The sequence below is a fragment of the Saimiri boliviensis genome, chromosome 2 (genome assembly GCF_048565385.1).
Source record: "Saimiri boliviensis isolate mSaiBol1 chromosome 2, mSaiBol1.pri, whole genome shotgun sequence".
NCBI lineage: Eukaryota > Metazoa > Chordata > Mammalia > Primates > Cebidae > Saimiri > Saimiri boliviensis.
In genome coordinates, this window is record NC_133450.1 from 215,844,608 (window position 1) to 215,865,008 (window position 20,401).

At 36.2% G+C, this 20,401-nt stretch overlaps 1 protein-coding gene across 7 annotated transcripts in view; it reads right to left on the bottom strand.

Moving 5' to 3' along the window:
- STRBP (spermatid perinuclear RNA binding protein) overlaps positions 1 to 20,401 on the bottom strand; it is a 172,644-nt gene that overhangs the window by 34,319 nt on the left and 117,924 nt on the right. For all 7 annotated transcript variants that reach the window (XR_012516672.1, XM_039474645.2, XM_039474641.2 and 4 more), the window contains exons 6-12: positions 18,875 to 18,966; positions 18,225 to 18,320; positions 16,951 to 17,062; positions 16,186 to 16,283; positions 15,862 to 15,973; positions 4,844 to 4,936; positions 3,922 to 4,121 (exon numbers count right to left, since the gene is read on the bottom strand). Coding sequence is in view for 6 of the 7 variants with exons in the window: in XM_039474645.2 (XP_039330579.1) it covers positions 3,922 to 4,121; positions 4,844 to 4,936; positions 15,862 to 15,973; positions 16,186 to 16,283; positions 16,951 to 17,062; positions 18,225 to 18,320; positions 18,875 to 18,966 (803 nt within the window). In the remaining variant the exon portion in view is untranslated. The remainder of the gene's footprint in view (positions 1 to 3,921; positions 4,122 to 4,843; positions 4,937 to 15,861; positions 15,974 to 16,185; positions 16,284 to 16,950; positions 17,063 to 18,224; positions 18,321 to 18,874; positions 18,967 to 20,401) is intronic.

Sequence of the window (20,401 nt, forward strand, 5' to 3'; positions counted from 1 at the left end):
TTCATCAATGGAGCTAAAAAATCACAAGATAACTCATGAAAACAAGGTGACGGGGAAATCATCTGTGTGTAACCAGATCCCTTTCTTCCTGGAAGAGGGCTGAGGTTAAGAAAGGTTGAGACTGAGAAAGATGATACCCTCAAATACTAGGGGCCAAGAGTGAAAAGACAACACATGGCACTCTATATTATGGCTCTCTACTCTAAAAAAACTAACATTCATGGCTTCTGTATGATAGAGATCAGATTTCATCAGATTCTCAGGAAATCTGATGTCTCTAAGAACCTCTCCAAAGAGCCTTCCCTTCATCTTCATCCCCTTCTAGCTGAATTTTTCCCCAAAATGATGAAGATTATTTTCATGTAATATGATTATGACCCTAAAGGTATCCTTTGTGAGGGGTTGCCAGGATAAAAAAGTAGAAGAATAAAGGGAAGACTGGTCACTAATTCTCCATCACTTTAGGGTGCTTGCTGTCCTGCAGCCAGGCCAAGCTCATGTGAAAGGACTGATTTCTTCTTATTTTCTTTTGACTTGATTCTCTGGTGTGATTTGTCATAATAGATACAAAACCCTCACCATGCTATTAAGAACTAAAAGAATTTTGACCTACTTTCAAAAATACGTTAGACACAAAATTCTTTCTCAAACTCATTTATAAACAGAATGCGTAATATGGAATATAACCTTTACGGATAACAATTTGGCAACATATGCCTGGCATGTAATAAGAATTCCAGTGCACTTTTAAACAAATTAATGAATCAATAAAATGTGTTTACTTTTTGACCCAACAATTCCATCTCTAGAATATATCTATCTTAAAGGATCATCAGACAAGTTCAAAAAGATGTAAAGCAATAAAATGGAAGCATCTAAATCTAAAATGATTAGTTATATTATGATAATGTAACAGACCATCTGCTAATAATGAAATGTTAGATCATCACTAAAAATAAGAGCAATCTTTGAGTTAGCTATTTAAAAAATCATGATGAAGAGAGTATAGGCCAGGCACGGTGGCTCATGCCTGTAATCCCAGCACTTTGAGAGGCTGAGGTGGGCGGATTACCTGAGGTCAGGAGTTCGAGACCAGGCTGGCCAACATGGTGAAACCCTGTCTCTACTAAAAATGCAAAAATTAGCAGGGCATGGTGGCGTGTGCCTGTAATCCCAGCTACCCAGGAGACTGAGGCAGGAGAATTGCTGGAACCTGAGAGGCAGAAGCTGCAGTGAGCCAAGATCATGCCACTGCACTCCAGGCTGGGCAACAAAGCAAGACTCTGTCTCAAAAGTATGATCCTATTTTAAGTATATATATATTTTTACAGACATTAAGTAGGTTCACCATTCCTTATCTGAAACCCTTGGTGCCAGGTTGTTTTGAGAATTCATAATTTTTCAATTTTGAGAGCTAATACAATACATATGTCACATATTTTCCAAATTCCCAGTGGATTCTCAGGTGCTATCCCATGTTTATGCAAAAGAACATATAAAATAATAAAGACTAAAACTAGCCCCACATCAATTCAGGTTATGTTTTCCCACCCAGTGAATTTGTATCAAACTAAGGGAAATTTTTTTCATTTGTAATGCTTTCTGAATTTCAGAATCACTGGTTAAATAAGAAGTCTTGGAAGAATACATACCAAAATGTTAATGGTTATTATTTCTAGGTTTCAGAACTATGAACTTTTCCCCCTCATTTTCTAAACCATTTATAGCAAATACACATTATACATTTATAATAAGATTTACAAAGTCAAAAGCAACTTTTAAAAAACAAGACATAAAATAAAAATTCTGTGCAGACCTTAGGGAGAACAATCTGCCTCAAAATAGAAAGCAAGTTTTGGAATAAAGCTATCAAGTCATAAACCTGAGATGTGAGAGGCCTAGAAAAGACTGCAGGCCACTTGAGACTGACAGCTAGTAATAGGTTTTCATATCATAATAGCTGATAAACCAGATAAAGTCAGCAGAGACTTTCGAACCTTCAAAGCTAGTTTACTCCGATTCTTAATTTATTCTACCTGGATGAATCAAAAGTTTCGTTTATCCCATTTTCAAAAAAGGCAAATCTTAACTCTTCACAAATTTCAGATTTACTAGTTACTGCACATTCCACCCAAAATGTCACTCAAGGTAAATAAAAGTATGAAGGCTAACTACTCACCACACAAGTCACAAGAAGCTATTAACAATTTTATCAGATCCAGTGTCATTCACATTGTAACTGACATCTACATTTCTGAGATTTGTCAGGGAGCTTAGCTTAATCCCAAGCTTACACCCTCTCCATGTTTGCCAAAAGCTCAGGTGAATAAAACATAATATTTGGAATTAAAGACAAAAGCATACACAGTCCAACCAAGTTCCATTATATCATAAAAATATATCACTGCATCAAATAAAAACCAAATCTTGTCATACTGCAAAATTTGTCACTCTATTAACTTTCTCAAATTTTACTGAATTGCAATTTGCTATGAGGCCACTAGATTATGTTAAAGGTTATTGTAAGAAACAACCCACAAAATTTATCACTGCATCACAGATGCCTCTAAAGGAAAAAACCGATATCCTTGGTTTGTGAAGATCTACCCAAGGAGAAATGCCCACCTGATCAAAAACCACAACTGTGACTCTTATAACCAAATTCTTTCTGTTCTTAAGACATAGAGAATGAATTGTATATTTTACAAGCTTTTTGTGTCAGTTGCTACAGAACTTAGCTTAGCTCTAAACTTGTGACTCATTCTCAGTGTATGTGGTTATTAAACTATATATTTAGTCTTATTCGTGGATTCACTTTTCCCCTCATTGCTGGTTTTCTTTTTCTGCCTCATTTTAAATTCATATTCTTTCATCATACTTTAGATATACCTTTTTTAATGAAGACAGCATAAGTAATATATAGTGTTTGACATTTTTACAGCTTATTGTTTTCCTGCATGCATTTTCTGATCACTATTTGATGTTTAGATGCTTGTTTGTATATTTGTTGTCTATCTTCCCATCCTATACACACTAGAATGTAAGCTCCATGAGAACAGCAACTTTGTTTCATTAACTGCTATATCGCCAGTATCTAGGATGGTGTTCACATCTACATTAACAATACATATAAAATGGAATGACCATGAAAACAGACCAATTAAATCGTATGCCATACTGTTATATAAAAGAACTTTTCTTAAGTGAATCTCATCTTCAGTCTACATGATCTTTAACATTTTTGCATTAGCCTGCAAGAGGTCAAATGTACTTATAGAGAGATCCCATTACTTGGAAATATTCTACAAACCTACATGCATAATTGGTCCAATCCTGGACACTATTCCCTATGAAAATACTGTAAAAATAAAGAGGAAGCATCATATACAAAGATACTGATCAAATTTATTTATAATAGAAATAATCTGGAATAAGCAAACTATCCAATGATAGGAAAATGTTTAAACAAATAGTATACCCATAGCATATTCATCGAACATTCATTACAAATTATTTATGAAGATTTTCATAATGAGGAAAAACACTAATAAAACATTACATGAAAAAAGTCAGAAGATAAAATTACATATATACTGTGAGCTTATTTTTTTTAAAAAAAAGGCAAAATAGAAAATGATTGGAAATAAACCAATATACTATATATAAATACTAACGGTCTTTGCTTCAAAAATATTCAATTGGCATATTTTAATTTCTTTACTTCTTTCTGTATTTTCCAAATTTTGTATAATTATCACATATTATTTTACAACAAAAAAAAATTTTGTTATCCAGAGTGACAAAAGTCTATATATATTATCACTACTAAAATGTTGAAAAAATAATGTATTATAGGAAAAGAAGCATCTTATTTGGAACACAAAATTAAAAAAACATTGCAAAGTAAAACAAATACTGTACCTTCACTGCTACGTGAAGTTTTGCTGTTTTCTTGGATGGTCCTGAGGCTTCATATGTTGTGCCATCCACATCTACAGACATTGTGAAGACTGGGGCATGAACGGGGCCAGACTGAGATAAGAGCTTATACTGAAGCCCAGGCCTGATCTGATTTAGCCTCATTAGTGCATTCATAAGGTCTATTGCTTTACTATCCAGAACTGTTAAAGAAAGAAGAATGAGGTCAGAAATTAACTAGAAAGTCATTTTGCTTTAACTTCTGCATTTTCGGGGTTCCTAGTAACTAATGTAAATTTACCAGACTTTTAAAAAATGAGTATTTCAAAACACATAGCTTACCCTCATAATGCTAAAATTATTATGTTAACATCACTGTAAAAATAGTATGTATTATTGTAACTATACATTAATTTTCTCTTGTCAATATTAATGTATCATAAGCCAAAAAGCTTGGAAACAAAAAAGTTATTCAAACATCAACTGCTTAGTTAAGATCTAGTCTCAAAACTCTAATTCAAATCAATCAAATTCTTTACTTTTTGGCTGAGCAAGGTGGCTCATGCCTATAATCCCAGCACTTGGGAAGGCCGAGGCAGGTAGATTGCTTAAGCTCAGGAGTTCAAGGCCAGCCTGGGCAACTTGGCGAAATCCTATCTCTACCAAAAATACAAAAACTCAGCAGGGCATGGTGGCACGCACCTGTGATCCCTACTATTTCAGAAGGCTGAGGTTGAAGGATCACCGGAGCCAAGTAGGTGGAGACTGCAGTGAGCTGAGATTATTGTGCCACTGCAGTCCAGTCTGGGTGAGAGTGAGAACCTGTCTCAAAAAAAAAAAAAAAAAAACCTTTGTTTTTAATTTTTCTATCTGAGACTCTAAGTCCTCTCTAGTCTGCATCTGTAAGAATACAGGTTTTACACACTTTTCCTTAAGTTTCGTTTCATCTTCTTATTGGGGTCTTTATCGTCCCCTAATCCATCTTCAAACGGCCTCTTCAGAGCTGAAGACCCAGCACCTAAAAAAAAATTATGAGCAATTCATTATCAGTCAAAACAACAATCCTACTTACTGTACCACATGTATCTAACATGTTCAGGTCGGAAAATCTTAGGAATCACACCAAGGACCATACGACTTTTTCACTGATCAGTTAAATTACGGTATTTACAATCTAGAAAAGCAAATTTTTTTAAAGCAAATCTTGAAACAATATTTCACTTTTTATATTTATTTTTCCCATTAATTCATATATACACATCAAGATCTATGCCTATGCTATGGTCTGAATGTTTTCGTCCCCACCAAATTCAAATACTGAAACTTAATCCCCAGTGCAGTGGGATTAGGAGGGGGACAACTGGAAGGTGATTAGGTTATGAGGGTGGAGCCCTTATTAAATTAGTGCCCTTATAAGAGATGCCTGAAAGAGATTGTTTGTCCTTATAGCAGGCACTATCTATGAGGAATGAGCCCTCACGAGACAGCAAATCTGCTGAAGCCTTGATTTTGGACTTTCAAGCCTCCAGAACTGTGGGCAATAAACTTCTGTTGCTTATAAGTTACCCAGTCTAAGTCTGCTTTGTTATAGCAGCCACAGAGATGACATATATTCACATGTCATATGCATGAACAGAAGAAGTCTAGAAAGCTATATCGTATATCAAAATGTTAAAAAGTAGTTACTTCTGGCAGGATTAATTTTTACTTAATATCATTTCAAACATCTCTAAAATTCAACATTTATGACTTGCATAAACTTTAGAAGTCCCAGTGCTAAATCTTATGCTTAGAAATCTGATTATCAAACTATATTCTTCTGCCTCTTCAAATCCTATTCAAAATTTTATTTACAGTTCACCTCCTCTATAAAAAGTTCTCTCATATCAAAGAGTTTTTATGATATCAGAATGTAAAGTCTTATATCACTGCCTATTTCACATATTCTCGTGTGTCCTCAGTGCTCCTTGAAGGTCAAAGATATTTTCTCCTTGTCTTGTATCTTTCAAACTACCTTAACACAAGACTTAGAAGCAACATAACAGGCACTGAGCAAAAACGAACTAAACTGATTAATAATCAATTTCTTGGATACAGCAGCCAACAGTTTATAATGTTGTCAAGCAAATGACAGGAGCTTTGGGTCCAAGTTAAAAATTATTAGAGAAAAGTTCATCAACCTATCCAAGTACTTTAAAGATCTCTTTATGTCTTCACCTTAAAAATTAGTTGTTTTTCCCAAGGAAAATTATGCTCAAGATATTGATGCCACATGATTTCCCGATACTTCTAGTGAAAGCTTATAATAATAATGAGATTAACTACATATTTTCTGATCAAGATTTACTGTCCCTTGAGGTAAACACTGACTTCAGCATTTGCTTGGGTCAATATTTACCACTCAGGCCAATCAATCTTGATGTTCTCTTCAACAGAAGGCAATATTGGCTGAGTATTATATTTCATTTGTATTACATAAAGCTTTGAGTATGCCAGTCTCCCAGAATGCAGTCTATAAGAGATACAAGTGAAAAAGAACTATGTCTATTCAATCACTCTTCTGCTCATTAAGTTACATTAAAGGCAGCTCCTTGATTACCTGGAAATCACAAGCTAGCTTAAATGCACAGATCTATTCTCTAAATCCTCCAGCTACATAAATAGAGTTCCGTGGATTAAGTGTCATTCTATCATTCCAGCCATTGCAAAGGGGCTGTAAAATGTGGGGCTAATCATAATAAGCAGCCTAAGGGAAAAAATGGGCTTGCTTTACAAAAAACTGGTAGTTTTCAACTTTTATAATATCTAGTAATGTGAAGTGATAACTTCTGAGGCAACAATTTTTTAAAATAATATTTTAGTATTTGCCATATGCCTGACACTGTTAACACCTCACAGGTATTAACTTATTTAATCCTCATGAGCACCCTCATGAAACCATTACCTTTACTGTCCCCTTTATAAAGTCATTCATATATCCATTCAATAATGAACAATAAATATTAATTGAGCAATTTTATGTGCTAGACATATAGCAAGTAACTAAATTATCTCCCTTTTCTCAAAGAGCTTACACATAGTGGCTGAAACTAATTACAACATATACTATAGTAGTGAGTGTAAACAATTTATATGGCGTGCTCATCAGAAAGGTATCACTAATGAGGAGACCTTTTGAATGAAGACCTAAGAAAGTAGAAGACTGAACTATGCAATCATCTGGAGAAAGAATCCCAGGCAGAGAAAAATAAACAGCAATTACAAAAGTTTTTAAGGCAGAAACATGCTAAGAAATGATACAAAGGCCTGAACAGTTGGAGTGAAATGAACAAGAAGGTTCATGAAATGAACAAGAAGAAGGTGAGAAGAGCCTGGTTAGGTGAGGCAGTAGTTCTCAAGTCCCGGTGCCATTAATTGACAAAATATCAAGGGTCCACTTCCAGTATGAGAGAGTAAGTCAAAAAAGGCTTCCTGATTAGAGCAATTTGAAAAACTGGACAAACAAACAATAAATATCTGTTCCTGGACAATGAAGAATTTTAAAATCAAGATCTGGGAGATGAGCCAGGCACGGTGCCAAATGCCTATAGTCCCAGCTACTCCAGAGGCTGAGGCAGGAGGATTCATTGAGTCTAGGAGTTTCAGGCTAAAGTGGACTATGACTGTACCTGCAAATAGCCACTGGACTGCAGCCTGGGCAATATAGACAAGCCCTGTTTTTAAAAAAAAAAAAAAAAAAAAACAGATATGGGAGGTAAAAGAAATTATCTGCATTGTGGATCACATTAACACTAGGGGCATCTTCCGAATCCAGAAGAGGTCACTAAAAACTGAAGAGAGTAAGGTCAACAGGCTCCCAGGTCTCAAGGAGTCCAAAACTAAAGTTCAAGGTCCAAGCAGAGAAGGGATGGTGACCGCCCCCCCACCCCCGCACTCTGGGTTGGGCCTCTGAAATGTTATACTCAGGAAGTAAAATCAACTGGAAATAGCATGGCCCTCACAAGGATGAAAGCCAAGGTTCAAATTATAATTTGTTCTTTTTGAATTGGAGTCCCGCTCTGTTGCCCAGTCTGGAGTGCAATGGCACAATCTTGGCTCACTGCAATCTCTGACTCCCAAGTTGAAGCAAGTCTTTTAACTCAGCCTCCCAAGTAGCTGCAATTACCGGTGACCGCCACCATACCTGGCTAATTTTTTTTGTTGTTTTTAGTAGAGATGGGGTTTTGCCATGTTGGCCAGACTGGTCTTGAACTCCTGCCCTCAGGTGATCCACCCACCTTGGCCTCCCAAAGTGCTGGAATTACAGGCGTGAGCCACCATGCCGGGTCTCAAATTATCTTAATCCCTGACTGCACTCAAATGATCTAGGGCTGTCAATTCTGTTAGCCACCTCCCAGAAACATATAAATCCTCCCTGGAGGAAGATATCATTAATCTAGATTTTAAATTATCTATAATTTTACTTTAAAAATCCAGCACTCATAACCAGGCACATGAGAAGATATCATGATTAGAAATCAAGAGAAAGAGCAGACAATACAAACAGACCCAAAACAGACCCAGATGACAGGCCTTTCAAAAACAAACTTTCTTAAAAATAATTTCAGGCAGAAAATCTGAAACTATAAAAGAGCCAAAAATCCATAAATGAAAAATATAAACTGAAAACTGGCAGGCCTACAAGGGGAAATGGCAAATCCACAACAGATGGGAATTGACAGAGCTCTCTCAGTAATTAATAACAACATCTGAAAAACATACAATGAACAAATGACATGACCTAACATGAAAAAAAACATTATGACCCTAAACTGCAGAATATACATACTTTTTCATAGCAAAAAAAAAGAGCATATGCTGGGCCACAATATACTCAACAAATATCAAAGAACAGAAATCATACAATGCATGGATAGCAGAATAAGTAAAACTTCAAAAACAAAAGAGTTAACTACAAAATCTTCATTTGTCTGCAAATTAAGCAATAGCATCTAAAAATCCAACAGGTAAAAAAAAAATTAGGAATAAAAGAAAGTAAAAAATAGCTTTAACTAAATAAAAATAAAAATGCCCAAAGAATGTGATGTACATAAATCTGTGCTTAAAGAGAAATATACCATCTTAATAGCATATACAATAAGAGGCTGAAAAATCAATGAGGTATTCACCCAACTCATAAAGTTTAAAAACAAGAGCAGCAAATTAAACCCAAAGAAAGTCATAAGGAGGGAAAACTACAGATAAGAGCAGAAAACCAATAAAATAGAATACAAACATATAACAGAAGACAATGAACAAAGCCAAGTTAATTTTCCTGTAAAGATTAATAAAAATAGTAAGTCCCTAGGTGAGAGTCATTCGCAAAAAAAAAAAGGAAGGTACAAAATATAAAAAAGACATTACTACAGATACCACAAACAATAAAATGAGGACCTTATAAATTTTTTATTCCAAAATATTTTAAAATTTAGGTGAAATGGCCGGGCGCGGTGGCTCAAGCCTGTAATCCCAGCACTTTGGGAGGCCGAGGCGGGTGGATCACGAGGTCAAGAGATCGAGACCATCCTGGTCAACATGGTGAAACCCCGTCTCTACTAATGGTGCAAAAAATTAGCTGAGCATGGTGGCGCGTGCCTGTAATCCCAGCTACTCCGGAGGCTGAGGCAGGAGAATTGCCTGAACCCAGGAGGCGGAGGTTGCGGTGAGCCGAGATCGCGCCATTGCACTCCAGCCTGGGTAACAAGAGCGAAACTCCGTCTCAAAAAAAAAAAAAAAAAAATTTAGGTGAAATGGAAAAATTCTTAGAAAAGCACAGCTTACCAAAAGTGTCATAAAAAGATGGAAGTGTCATGCTTATTAAGGGAATCAGATCCATAATTTAAAATATTTCCATAAAGAAAACACATGCCAATGGCTTCACTGATGAATTCTTCCAACAGTTAAAGAAAAACTAACACCAAACATATTCAAACTTTTCCAAACAATAGAAAAAGAAGGAATATGTTGTAACTCACTTTATGAAGCCAGTATAACCTTGAAGTCAAAGCTTAACACAGGAGAATTGCTGGTCAATCTAACACACAAATACCTGCATTTTTGACTTGCCCACAAAAACCTACATGATTTTATACATACATATACACACACACACACACACACACACACACACATATATATATATACATGATTGTTCATAGAAACTTCACCTACAAAAAGCCAAAACTGGAAACTAAATGTCCTATAATAGGTAAATAGTTAAATAAACTTTAGCTCATTCACACCATGGAATAATACTAAACAAGAAGAAAGAACAAACTATTGATATATACAACTTGGATGGACCTTAAGGGCATTATGCTGAGTGGAGAAAAAAAATTGCAAAAGGTTCCTTATTGTAGAACTCCATTTATACAAAATCCCTGAAATGATAACATTATGCAGATAGAGAAATCTTAGTGGTTTCCAGGGATTAGGGATGGCTGAGAAGAGAGAAGCGGGTATGACTATACAGGGGAAGCATGAAGGAGATCTTAATGGTGTTGGAACAGTTCTGTATCTTGATTGTGGTAATGGCTACAGAAATCTACACATGTAATAAAATGGCATAAAACTTATACACACACATTGTATCACTCAGTTTCCTGGTTTTGATACTGTACTATAAAGTTACATAGATGTAGCCAAACGAGACCTCTCCTTATCATCTTAGCAACTACCTAGATGTAGCCAAATGAGACCTCTCCTTACCATCTTAGCAACTACCTATAAATCTGCAAGTATTTTAACATAAAAAGTTGCGGCAGGTGGGTGCGGGGGGGTGGTGTGCTGTTCATCACAAAAAGAATTGCTTCTTTGTGGAGTACAGATAGAGGGGCAAGAACAGAAGCAGGAAGACCAGATAGGTGACTGGAAGAATCCAGGTGAGAGATGATGGCAACTTAGATAAGGATGTTAGCAGTAAAGAACACACTCTTTTGTGTGCGAGATGGAGTTTCACTCTTGTTGCCCAGGCTGGACTGCAATGGCACAATCTCAGCTCACCGCAACCTCCACACCCTGGTTGAAGCAATTCTCCTGGCTCAGCCTCCCAAGTAGCTGGGATTACAGGCATGCGCTACCATGCCTGGCTAATTTTGTATTTTTAGTAGAGTCGGGGTTTCTTCATGCTGGTCAGTCTAGTCCTGAACTCCTGACCTCAGGTGATCCAATTTTTTATTTTTATTTTGAGACAGTCTCTCCCTCTGTCACCCAGGCTGGAGTGCAGTGGTGTGACCTCTGTTCACCATAATCTCTGCCTCCTGGATTCAAGCGATTCTTCTGCCTCAGCCTCCTGAGTAGTGGGGACTACAGGCACATGCCAACACGCCTGGCCAATTTTTGTTTTCAGTAGAGATGGGGTTTCGCCATGTTGGCCAGGTTGGTCTCAAACTCCTGGCCTCAAGTGATCTGCCCACCTCAGCCTCCCAAAGTTCTGGGATTATAGGCATGAGCTACCACCTGGCCTGGACACACTTTAAAAGTAAAAAGAATTTGCTGGTATTTGGGATATGGGTGAATGAAACAGAGGAATCAAGGGCAACCCAAAGAATCCTGGCTTGAGCAGAGAGTTTCCAATGACTGGGATAGAGTTAACTTTAGAAAGAGAAGAGCAAAGGCAGAGTAAGGGCAGAAGCTTAGATCTTAGACAGCTGAAGTTTGAGATGTCTGCTGGACATTCATGTAAAGATATTGAGGAGGCACTTTGATATTTGGGTCTGAGTTCAAGAGCTGGTAATCTGGGATGAAATATAAATTTGGGACAATCTTCAGTATAAAAAGGTATTTGAAGACAAGAGACTAAATGAGATCCCCTAAAACATCCATGTAAGTAAAGAGAAATAGTCTGAGGACTGAACCCAAGGACACTTTAATATTCAGAAGTCAGGAAGATAAGGAAGAACAAAGACAACTGAGGAGATGGCAAGAGAGCTAGAAGAACCAAGGAAGCTGATGACCTGGAAATCAAATGAAAAGTAGTATTTCATTTCAGAAAAAGTAGCAACAGCAAATGTTGCTGAGGATATAGGGAAACAGGAATTTTCACACACTGCTGGTGGGAGCGTAAACTGCTATGTGCGACCATTTACTAGGTTGTTTATGTATACCTTAGGAGGCACGCAGAAGAATGCTCATGGCAACATGGTAAGTAGTTATCAAAAACTAAAGAACCTAAATATCCTTCAAAAGTAGAATGAGCAAACTAGTTTATTCATAATGGGTACTATATACCTATTAAAATGAACTATAGCCATGTGCAACAACATAAATTAATCCCAAAGAATGCTGAACAGAAAGAAGCCAGTCACAAAAGATTAAACTTAGTACCCATTTCTAGAAAGTTCCAGGCAAACGCAAATTATTTAGGAAAGTATATACAGGTGGGAAATTAGTCAAGAAAATCTAGGAAATGATTATCAGAAAGTCAGAAATGGTACTTCTTGGTACAGGAAGGCAATGAGAAAGATAAATGATGGCTTCTGAGGCACTGATAAAGTTGTTTCTTAAACATGGCACTGATTTTATGGGTGTGTAAAAAATATTATTTTTTAAACTGTGTATTTTTTGTACTCTTCTATATATGTTCTACATCTCATTATAAAATAAATATGGGAGAGAAAAGCGTTCCTCTGTGTCAAATGTTGCTGAAAAGCTGGCTCAGATGAGGATTGAAAACTGACCAGTGAATGCAGTAATGTGAAGGTCACAAGAGATACTTCAGGCAACTGGTGAGGAAGAAAACCTGATTAGAACAGGTTCAACAAGAATTAAAAGGAAATGGAGAAAAGATAAAAAAGGCTGCTCTTTCCCAAAGTACTGCTTATAAAGCAGAGTAGAGAAATATAACTGTTGCAGGACCTATAAAATCAAGGGAGAGTTTGTTTTGGCTTTGTCTTTCAGATGGGAGATACTACAGCAGGTTTTTATGTTGATGAAAAGCATTCAGTAGACAGGGAGGAACTGACGCTGGTGAGAGAAGAGGTAATTGCTAGACTAATGTCCAGTGTTAGGCAAGAGGGGATATGATATAGTGGGTAAGTAAAAGGTCAGTCTTAAGAGGCGAGGCAGTTTCTACATAGGCAAGGGAGGGAAAAGCAAAGAATAGGAGTTGATGCAGTGGGGCTTGGAGACAGTGGTGAGTACATGTAGAAATTATCTAATTAATAATTATCTGAGAAAAGAGAAGCAAACAAGTTCATCAGGTGAGTAAACAGAGAATGAAGTGTGAAATGTAAGAAAATGTGAAACAGTTATACAGGAAAACTGGAGAAGTCTCGAACTTACAGGATCGCCAGGCAACACAAATAGTCCCCATTATATTAGTATCACAGACTTAAAGGAAGAATGCTCAAGATGGCTGTCCCTTTTTTTTCTCTCCAGCCATGTTCAGCAATCCAGTACAGACATAGAGAAGGTAGAGAGACAGATTTCCACTAGTTAGAATTTTGCCAGAAACAGAGAATCAAGGAAGTGAAGGTATATGCTAGGGAGTAATAACCAAGGATCATGTAGTACGAGCAGGGTAATGACAGAAGAGAGAACATGGGGAGGATGAAGAACTACACAAAGGTACTGGAATCAATGACAAGATTCGAGAATTGAAATAAGGGTAGGAGACTGAGTAATGACAAGAGATTGGAAAGTGGGATTCTTGAAAACATGATTATGGAAATAATACAGGTACAGTTACTGATGAAGACAAGAACTAGGCTATGTACATAGAATGAGTAATTAAGGTAAGGCAAAAGATAAAATATTTGTGAAAGAGGAAGTCACAGAACTGAGACACTGGAGTATGGAAAGAAATCATCTGAGATGAATATGGAAATCACCAAGAATAACAGGAAGTTAGGTGCTAAAAGTATGAAAGTATTAGAAAGATCATCGTATGGCCAAAACACAAAAAAATGGTAAAGTGACTTGCTCAGGTTATGTAGCTAGTAACTGACAGAACTAGAAAAGAAATATTGGCAGTCTGGTTCTATTTTGTGCTGTCAACTGACAAACCAGCAGTCCCAAACTTTGAGAAAGATCTTTAAAGTTAAAAAAAAAAGTCTAAGTCACATAACAGTAAACATACTTTTACTATCTAGTGAAGGTGAAAATATAAAACCAAAAGAGTGATTATGAATCTGGTGACCAGAATGAAACTTTCTGATACTAATCAAGAATATATATAAAATTTTTATTCAATTGTTCAATTCATAGATAGATGCTTGATGTCACATGGATATGTAAATCCCTTTCAATAATTTCTTCACCACTGAGTAAGCACTACTGGAAGAAAATGGCCTTCATTCCTCAAGTTATATTGAGCATTGGTTTATAATAATCATACAGTAGAATCTGGAGGATTCTTTCCCCTGAGGAGTTCACAGTGTGAGGCAATGATTCTCAAACTTTTTAGCTGAGGAGTACTTTACACTCTTAAAAATTACTGAGCACCCAAAGACTTATGCTTTGTGGGTAATATCTGTCAATATTGAGAATATTAAAAATAAAACAAAAAATATAAACACAAGAATATAGAAAACATTCCATTAGCCATCAGACCAATGATCTCATCACATGTCACATGTAGCCTCTGCAAAACTATACATTTCGGAAAGAAAGAGTGAAAAAGACAAACAAAAAAAACCTTTAATATTATTGTTACTATTAAACATTTTGACTTGTGAGACTCTCTGAAAGTCTTCGTCTAAATAAACAGATTGGACAACTGCACTATTTTTGTGATATACTAATTTCAGTTGTTAGAGGTAGGCGGCATTCCAGGTGAAGAACATCTGGTATTAAATATTCCACTTTCTAGTTTAACAGGAGAGAAAGAGGGGGAAATAAAATATTTTTTGAGGCCTAAAAAAAACAGTAAGTGGATTCACATTTGATTTCAGGCACCAAGTGAGGCACTGTAACCTGACAAGAGCCAATAAAATAAGAAAAAGGGTAATATCCCTAGTAAGAGAGATGAGTAAATTGCTTACAGCCCAAAACTAGAAGTAGTGAGGCAATGACTGGAACCCAGGCCATATTGACCCCCAAACCTACATTCTTTCCACAGAAACTCTGAATTCAACAGACTAATAAAAATGGAGATGATCCTGAATTTTCCAATATGCTTTTCTTCTCCTCTGTATTTTTGTTCTTTCTTTCTCAGGTTAGATAACATTTCCAAGCATGAGAAAGATCATCAAATTGATTAGTGATAGTGATAATGTCTCCTCCTAGCTTATGGTTGATTTCTTCTCCTTAGACCAGGAGTTTTCAAAGTATAGTCCCTGAGTCTATGCAATAATGAAATCTGGCCAAGATAGCCAAATGAATTAGTCACTAATGAGAAAACACGATTATGTTACATCAGCTGATGTTACCTGATGGGAAAAGAAGAGAAGAAAGTCAGTGTATTAGTCTGTTCTAGCTACTGTATTAGTTCATTCTCACGCTACTAATAAAGACATACCTGAGACTGGGTAATTTATAAAGGAAAGAGGTTTAATAGACACACAGTTCCACATGGCTCTCAGAAAACTTACAGTCATGGCAGAAGGGGAAGCAAACATATCCGTCTTCACATGGTAGCAGAAGGGTTGAGCAAAGTTGGACAAAAGCCTCTTATAAAACCATCAGATCCTGTGAGAACTCACTCACTAACATGAGAACACCATGGAAGTAACTGCCCCCATGATTCAATTACCTTCCACCGGGTCAGTCCCACAACATGTGGGTATTATAGGAACTAAATTCAACATGAGATTTGGGTGGGGACACTGCCAACCTGTATCACGGCTTATACATGACTTGGATACACAATTATTACGTTCCCTAAGTTGTAACAAGAGATGCATCCCACGACCATCTATATCAGTGCCAACCCCCAACCCTAGTAAAAAAAGCTTCCACACTCACCTTCTTTATCAGTAACTGACCAGGAATACTTCTGAAAAGGCTTACTAGATGGAAGGGGGTCCATCTCCAGCACTTTATAAATCTGGCCAAAGGCTGATAGTCTGAGTGCATGCTAAAGAACAAAGCATTATATTTAATCACATTTCAATAGCCATTCATAAAGCCCTTAGAACATCTAACTAAAAAGATACTCATAAATTTTGACATTGTAACAGCAGAAGTCCCTAACAACACACAAGAAAAAAAGTGTTGGAACACAATAATTGAGAAAATCAGGTTACATTCTCTTGCTAGGAAGTCAGAGTAATATGTTCAATCTTCTACCTGGGCACTGTGGGTAATATCTTCTTTTTGCTGGATGGTCATATAGCTCAGAGCATCTGTTGGGTCTCTCTCACAAGGATCATGAAGACCAGGACCTCCTTTGGCAAAGGAAAAACACAAGTATCATTTAGAACTGAGTTTAGAATTTGGTAAACTAAAACAAAAAGAGATGGTTGGGGAGAATGAAGAGAAAATAAAAAATAACTGAGGAACTAAGTTAAAAGTCTGCTCAGTTAAGTGGAGTAAAAAGGACACACTCTTATTTTCAACATGTTAGCACTTACATGTCCTTATTTTATACTAGAAGTCACTTGTATATCATCTAAGGCCAAAACTGAGTCTTACTCTGAGAATTTAGAAACAGCACAATGAATCAGCCCAAATCTTAAAAGGGATTACATATGGAAAATAAAACCAAATTTAATTTTTCCAAATTTAAAACCAGACTACAAACAGAATGAACTTTAAAAATTTTAACTAAACACCTGTCATTTCAAATTCAGAGTTCTAGGTAAAGCAAATTCAAAACAGACACAATATATTATTAGTGCCCTTTATGTTAGTACATATAAAACACAAATTATAACTATTGAAAAAGAGTTTTATGGCACTTTTCCAACACGCATTCTAGTTGTCAAAATTCCAAGCAAAAGAATTCCTATGCATCATTCTCCTTTGTAGAGGACAAACTTAGCATGTTATTTAGAAAAATAAACTAAAATGAGAGTTGCTGATCGTTCTGCTTCCAGAGTTTGAAACCCTTACCAGGAAGTAGTATTCCAGATGCCAAACACTCCATTACTCGTCTCAAGGCCTCCCCAGCGCCCAAAGGTCTATTACAAGTACCTATAGACTTTTCACATATAAGTTCTAGTGGCTAGAAGATATTAAATTACAAATTAGTACATGCACCAAGTGTTAAAAGGATTCCAGTTAAATGTGAGCTAACATTTCTATCTACAAGGGAGGCCAAAAAGTGAAACTCAATTTAACATTTAGGGCCCACTTAACATTTTCCCCATGATTATCAACTTTTACCCTGGGTGGAGTTTTTAAACCAAGCATTTAAGATAGTATTTTGAGAAAACATATTTATAACAAAAACTTTATATTTATTTACCCAAGAAGAATCACTAAAGAAACTATGGTCTAATTCATTTAACAAAGATTTAATAAGCCTTCACATAAGTTAGTAACACCTAATAACTAACCAGTGTACAAAACCCAGCTCACCTATCTCCCACTTAGGAAGCACACAAACCACAAATATTTCAAAAATAAGACTTCATTTCAGACAGCCTGCTTCAAAAGTATGACAGTTAGAATAAATAAAGGACCAAATCTTCATGTTCAATAAACTAAGAACTCACAATATTTTGTCAAAGTAATAATCGCTACATTCATTTATAAAATCACCTTTCATGGCTTTATTTAGATTGTTTTATAATGTCCTTAAGTTGTCTTGATTGGAGCAGGTATAAAAATTTCCAAGTCAATTTTCACACACACACACACACACACACACACACAATAAATGATATCCATACAGGGTTAAGTGTACTGCTTGCCTGACTTTTAATTATTAACATGAACTTAAATGTCTCCACTCAAAGAGAAAGCTACAGTGGTATAGGATCCTTATACTGGCCTATTGGGTAATTTTCACTGTAATGTAAGGGGGCACCTAAAGAGAAATGGGTCAGCCAAGGAGGCTTTTGCGAGCAGCAGGTGAGCAATAAGTGATTAACCGCCAGTACACAGTCAAGTGTAAGGACCACTCACTTCTAAAAGGTATAAAACCTTTTTGTCAGAAAAAAAAATTTCACACTCTGTCACATGAATACGATAAGGTAGAAGATACTGGTTATATGCACAAAAGAATTCATTTAAAAAGATGCTTTATTTTTTTGCATGGCAAACATAGGTAACACATGCCTTAGCTAACTTAGGAGATAGCCATTTTAAAGTAAATCTCATTTCTATAGAATTTTCTCTGCTGCACCTTCCAAATTTGCTTTTAGCCATATTTAAGTACTTACCCATCCTTTCAGTGGTGCCCATGTGGGGACTCTGTTGCACAAATCACGCAGAATGCGGAGGACAATTACACATGATTTTAATCCATTTGCCCTTGCCTAAAACAAACAAAATGATTCCAGATATCCCTATTGAGATCTATTATTCATTTTGGGCAGGTTCTTTCAAGTGAGTACGAAGTAGCAAATTATTCATCCGTTATCAAGCAAATGACAACAATAAAAAAAAAATCAAGTAATCAAAAGTAGTAAAATTACAGTTTAAAAAGGCAGATTTAAAAAAAAAAAAAGATTTTTAAAATAAAAGGACCATAATCTTAAAATTGGTTTCACAGTCTTATGGCAACCCCGCTTCAGGCAACTACCTAATTTGACTCTTAGTTTTTCTCACTCATGTTTGATTTTTATAAGCAACCCATCTGAACTTCAGAATACTAAGCTAAAAAGAATTATATGATAATAAAACATCATGAACTATAGTAGAAGCTATACTAGGCACTTATCTAAATTAACTCAGTTATTCCAACAACCAAGGTATGAGCTAGAAAGCATCCCTCATTTTATGTAGTACACGGAAACCAGTAAGTGACAGGTGTTCCAAATGAAACTTGCACAAGGATATAATAACAATAAGATAGTAACAAAAAGCCAACCTGAAACCATTTGGCATGTCGAAGAGACGCCAAGGCGTTCAGGCATTTCTGCCTGTCCAGTAAGTCCGGAGGATCTTTCATGGAAACATTTTCTAATGGTAAAATGGGATAAAGAGAGACAGATACAATTTGACCAAGGGATTCCTATCAAATTATCAAATAAAAAGAGTAACAACATTTGAGTGAACTAATAAGACTCCCAGAAAATTTCCTGATTTGACTGTGTTCTGTGTTGCTTTTTTAAAAAAATTATGTGCACTATGATTATTATTAAGTAAACAGTCATCAGAGTAGTTCTGCACACAAATACAATGAAGCATAAAAAATTCATTCAGTAAACAAATCATTGACAGCTGCCACTTACAATCTGGGATCTTATTAAGCATGTATAACATCACAGGGCACAAAATAAGTACATAGCACTTTTTCCTTTGGCAAGATGCAAAGAAGGGAAATCTGGGACCAATAGCAATGACAACTTTTTTAACAGAAGAAATTTGATCTCTGACTGAGAGATTCCAGGAAAACTGGAAATCTCTTATCTCTTACGTAATCAATGAGATATACTGAGAATATACTGAGCATGACCATTTTTTTTTACACTATAAACTCATTGAATAAAGATAACCATTAACAGAAACTTTATTCCATGATTGAAAATGTAAGTATCACTTCAGAATTCCCTATTCCAAACCAAAATTATTAAAACTAAAAACATAAAGTACAGTGAACTATATTTCAAGTTTTATATGCCTTTTTTAAATAAAAAGCAAACAAAGAATACTTATTATGGCTATTCAGCTTGCCTTAACAGTAATATAACACAGCCCACAAACACTTCTTCCCAGCATTATCATGATAATAACTGATTGGATTATGGTTGTCCATTTGTCTGGGCCAAATAATACAATGTATATATTTCTAAATGGGTGACAAGAGCACTGATACTTTTTGATTTCTTCAGTTATCAGAGGATCCTATTACAGTAATCAATGTTTATTCCTTTTTTTTATGAGACAGGTTCTTCCACTGTCACCCAGGCTGGGATACACTGGCACAATCTCACTGTAACCTCCTCCTCAGGCTCAAGCGATCCTCCCACCTCAGCCTCCTGAGTAGCTGGGACTACAGGCATGTGCCCTCATGCCCAGCTAATTTTTTTATAGATACGGGATCTCAGTATGTTACCCAGGCTGGTCTCAAACTCCTGGACTCAAGCAATCTACCTGCCTTGGCCTCCCAAAGTGCTGGGACTACAGACGTGAGCCACTATGCCCAGCCAGTATTTATTCTAACTGATGAAATGTCATTAACTAAAAAAAGGCATAATGCCAATAGAAAACATATTTACTAAAGGAAAAATTGTGGTTCTCTTTACTGGCCATGACCCTGTAAAGGCTGAAGTGCTACACACTTATTTTCTGACCAGGTGAGCTCTACAGCAGTTATTTGCATTGTAACAAAATCAGAATACATGTTTCATTACTCCCTTTTACCCATAAAATTGGAAGCCTCAAAAGGATTATT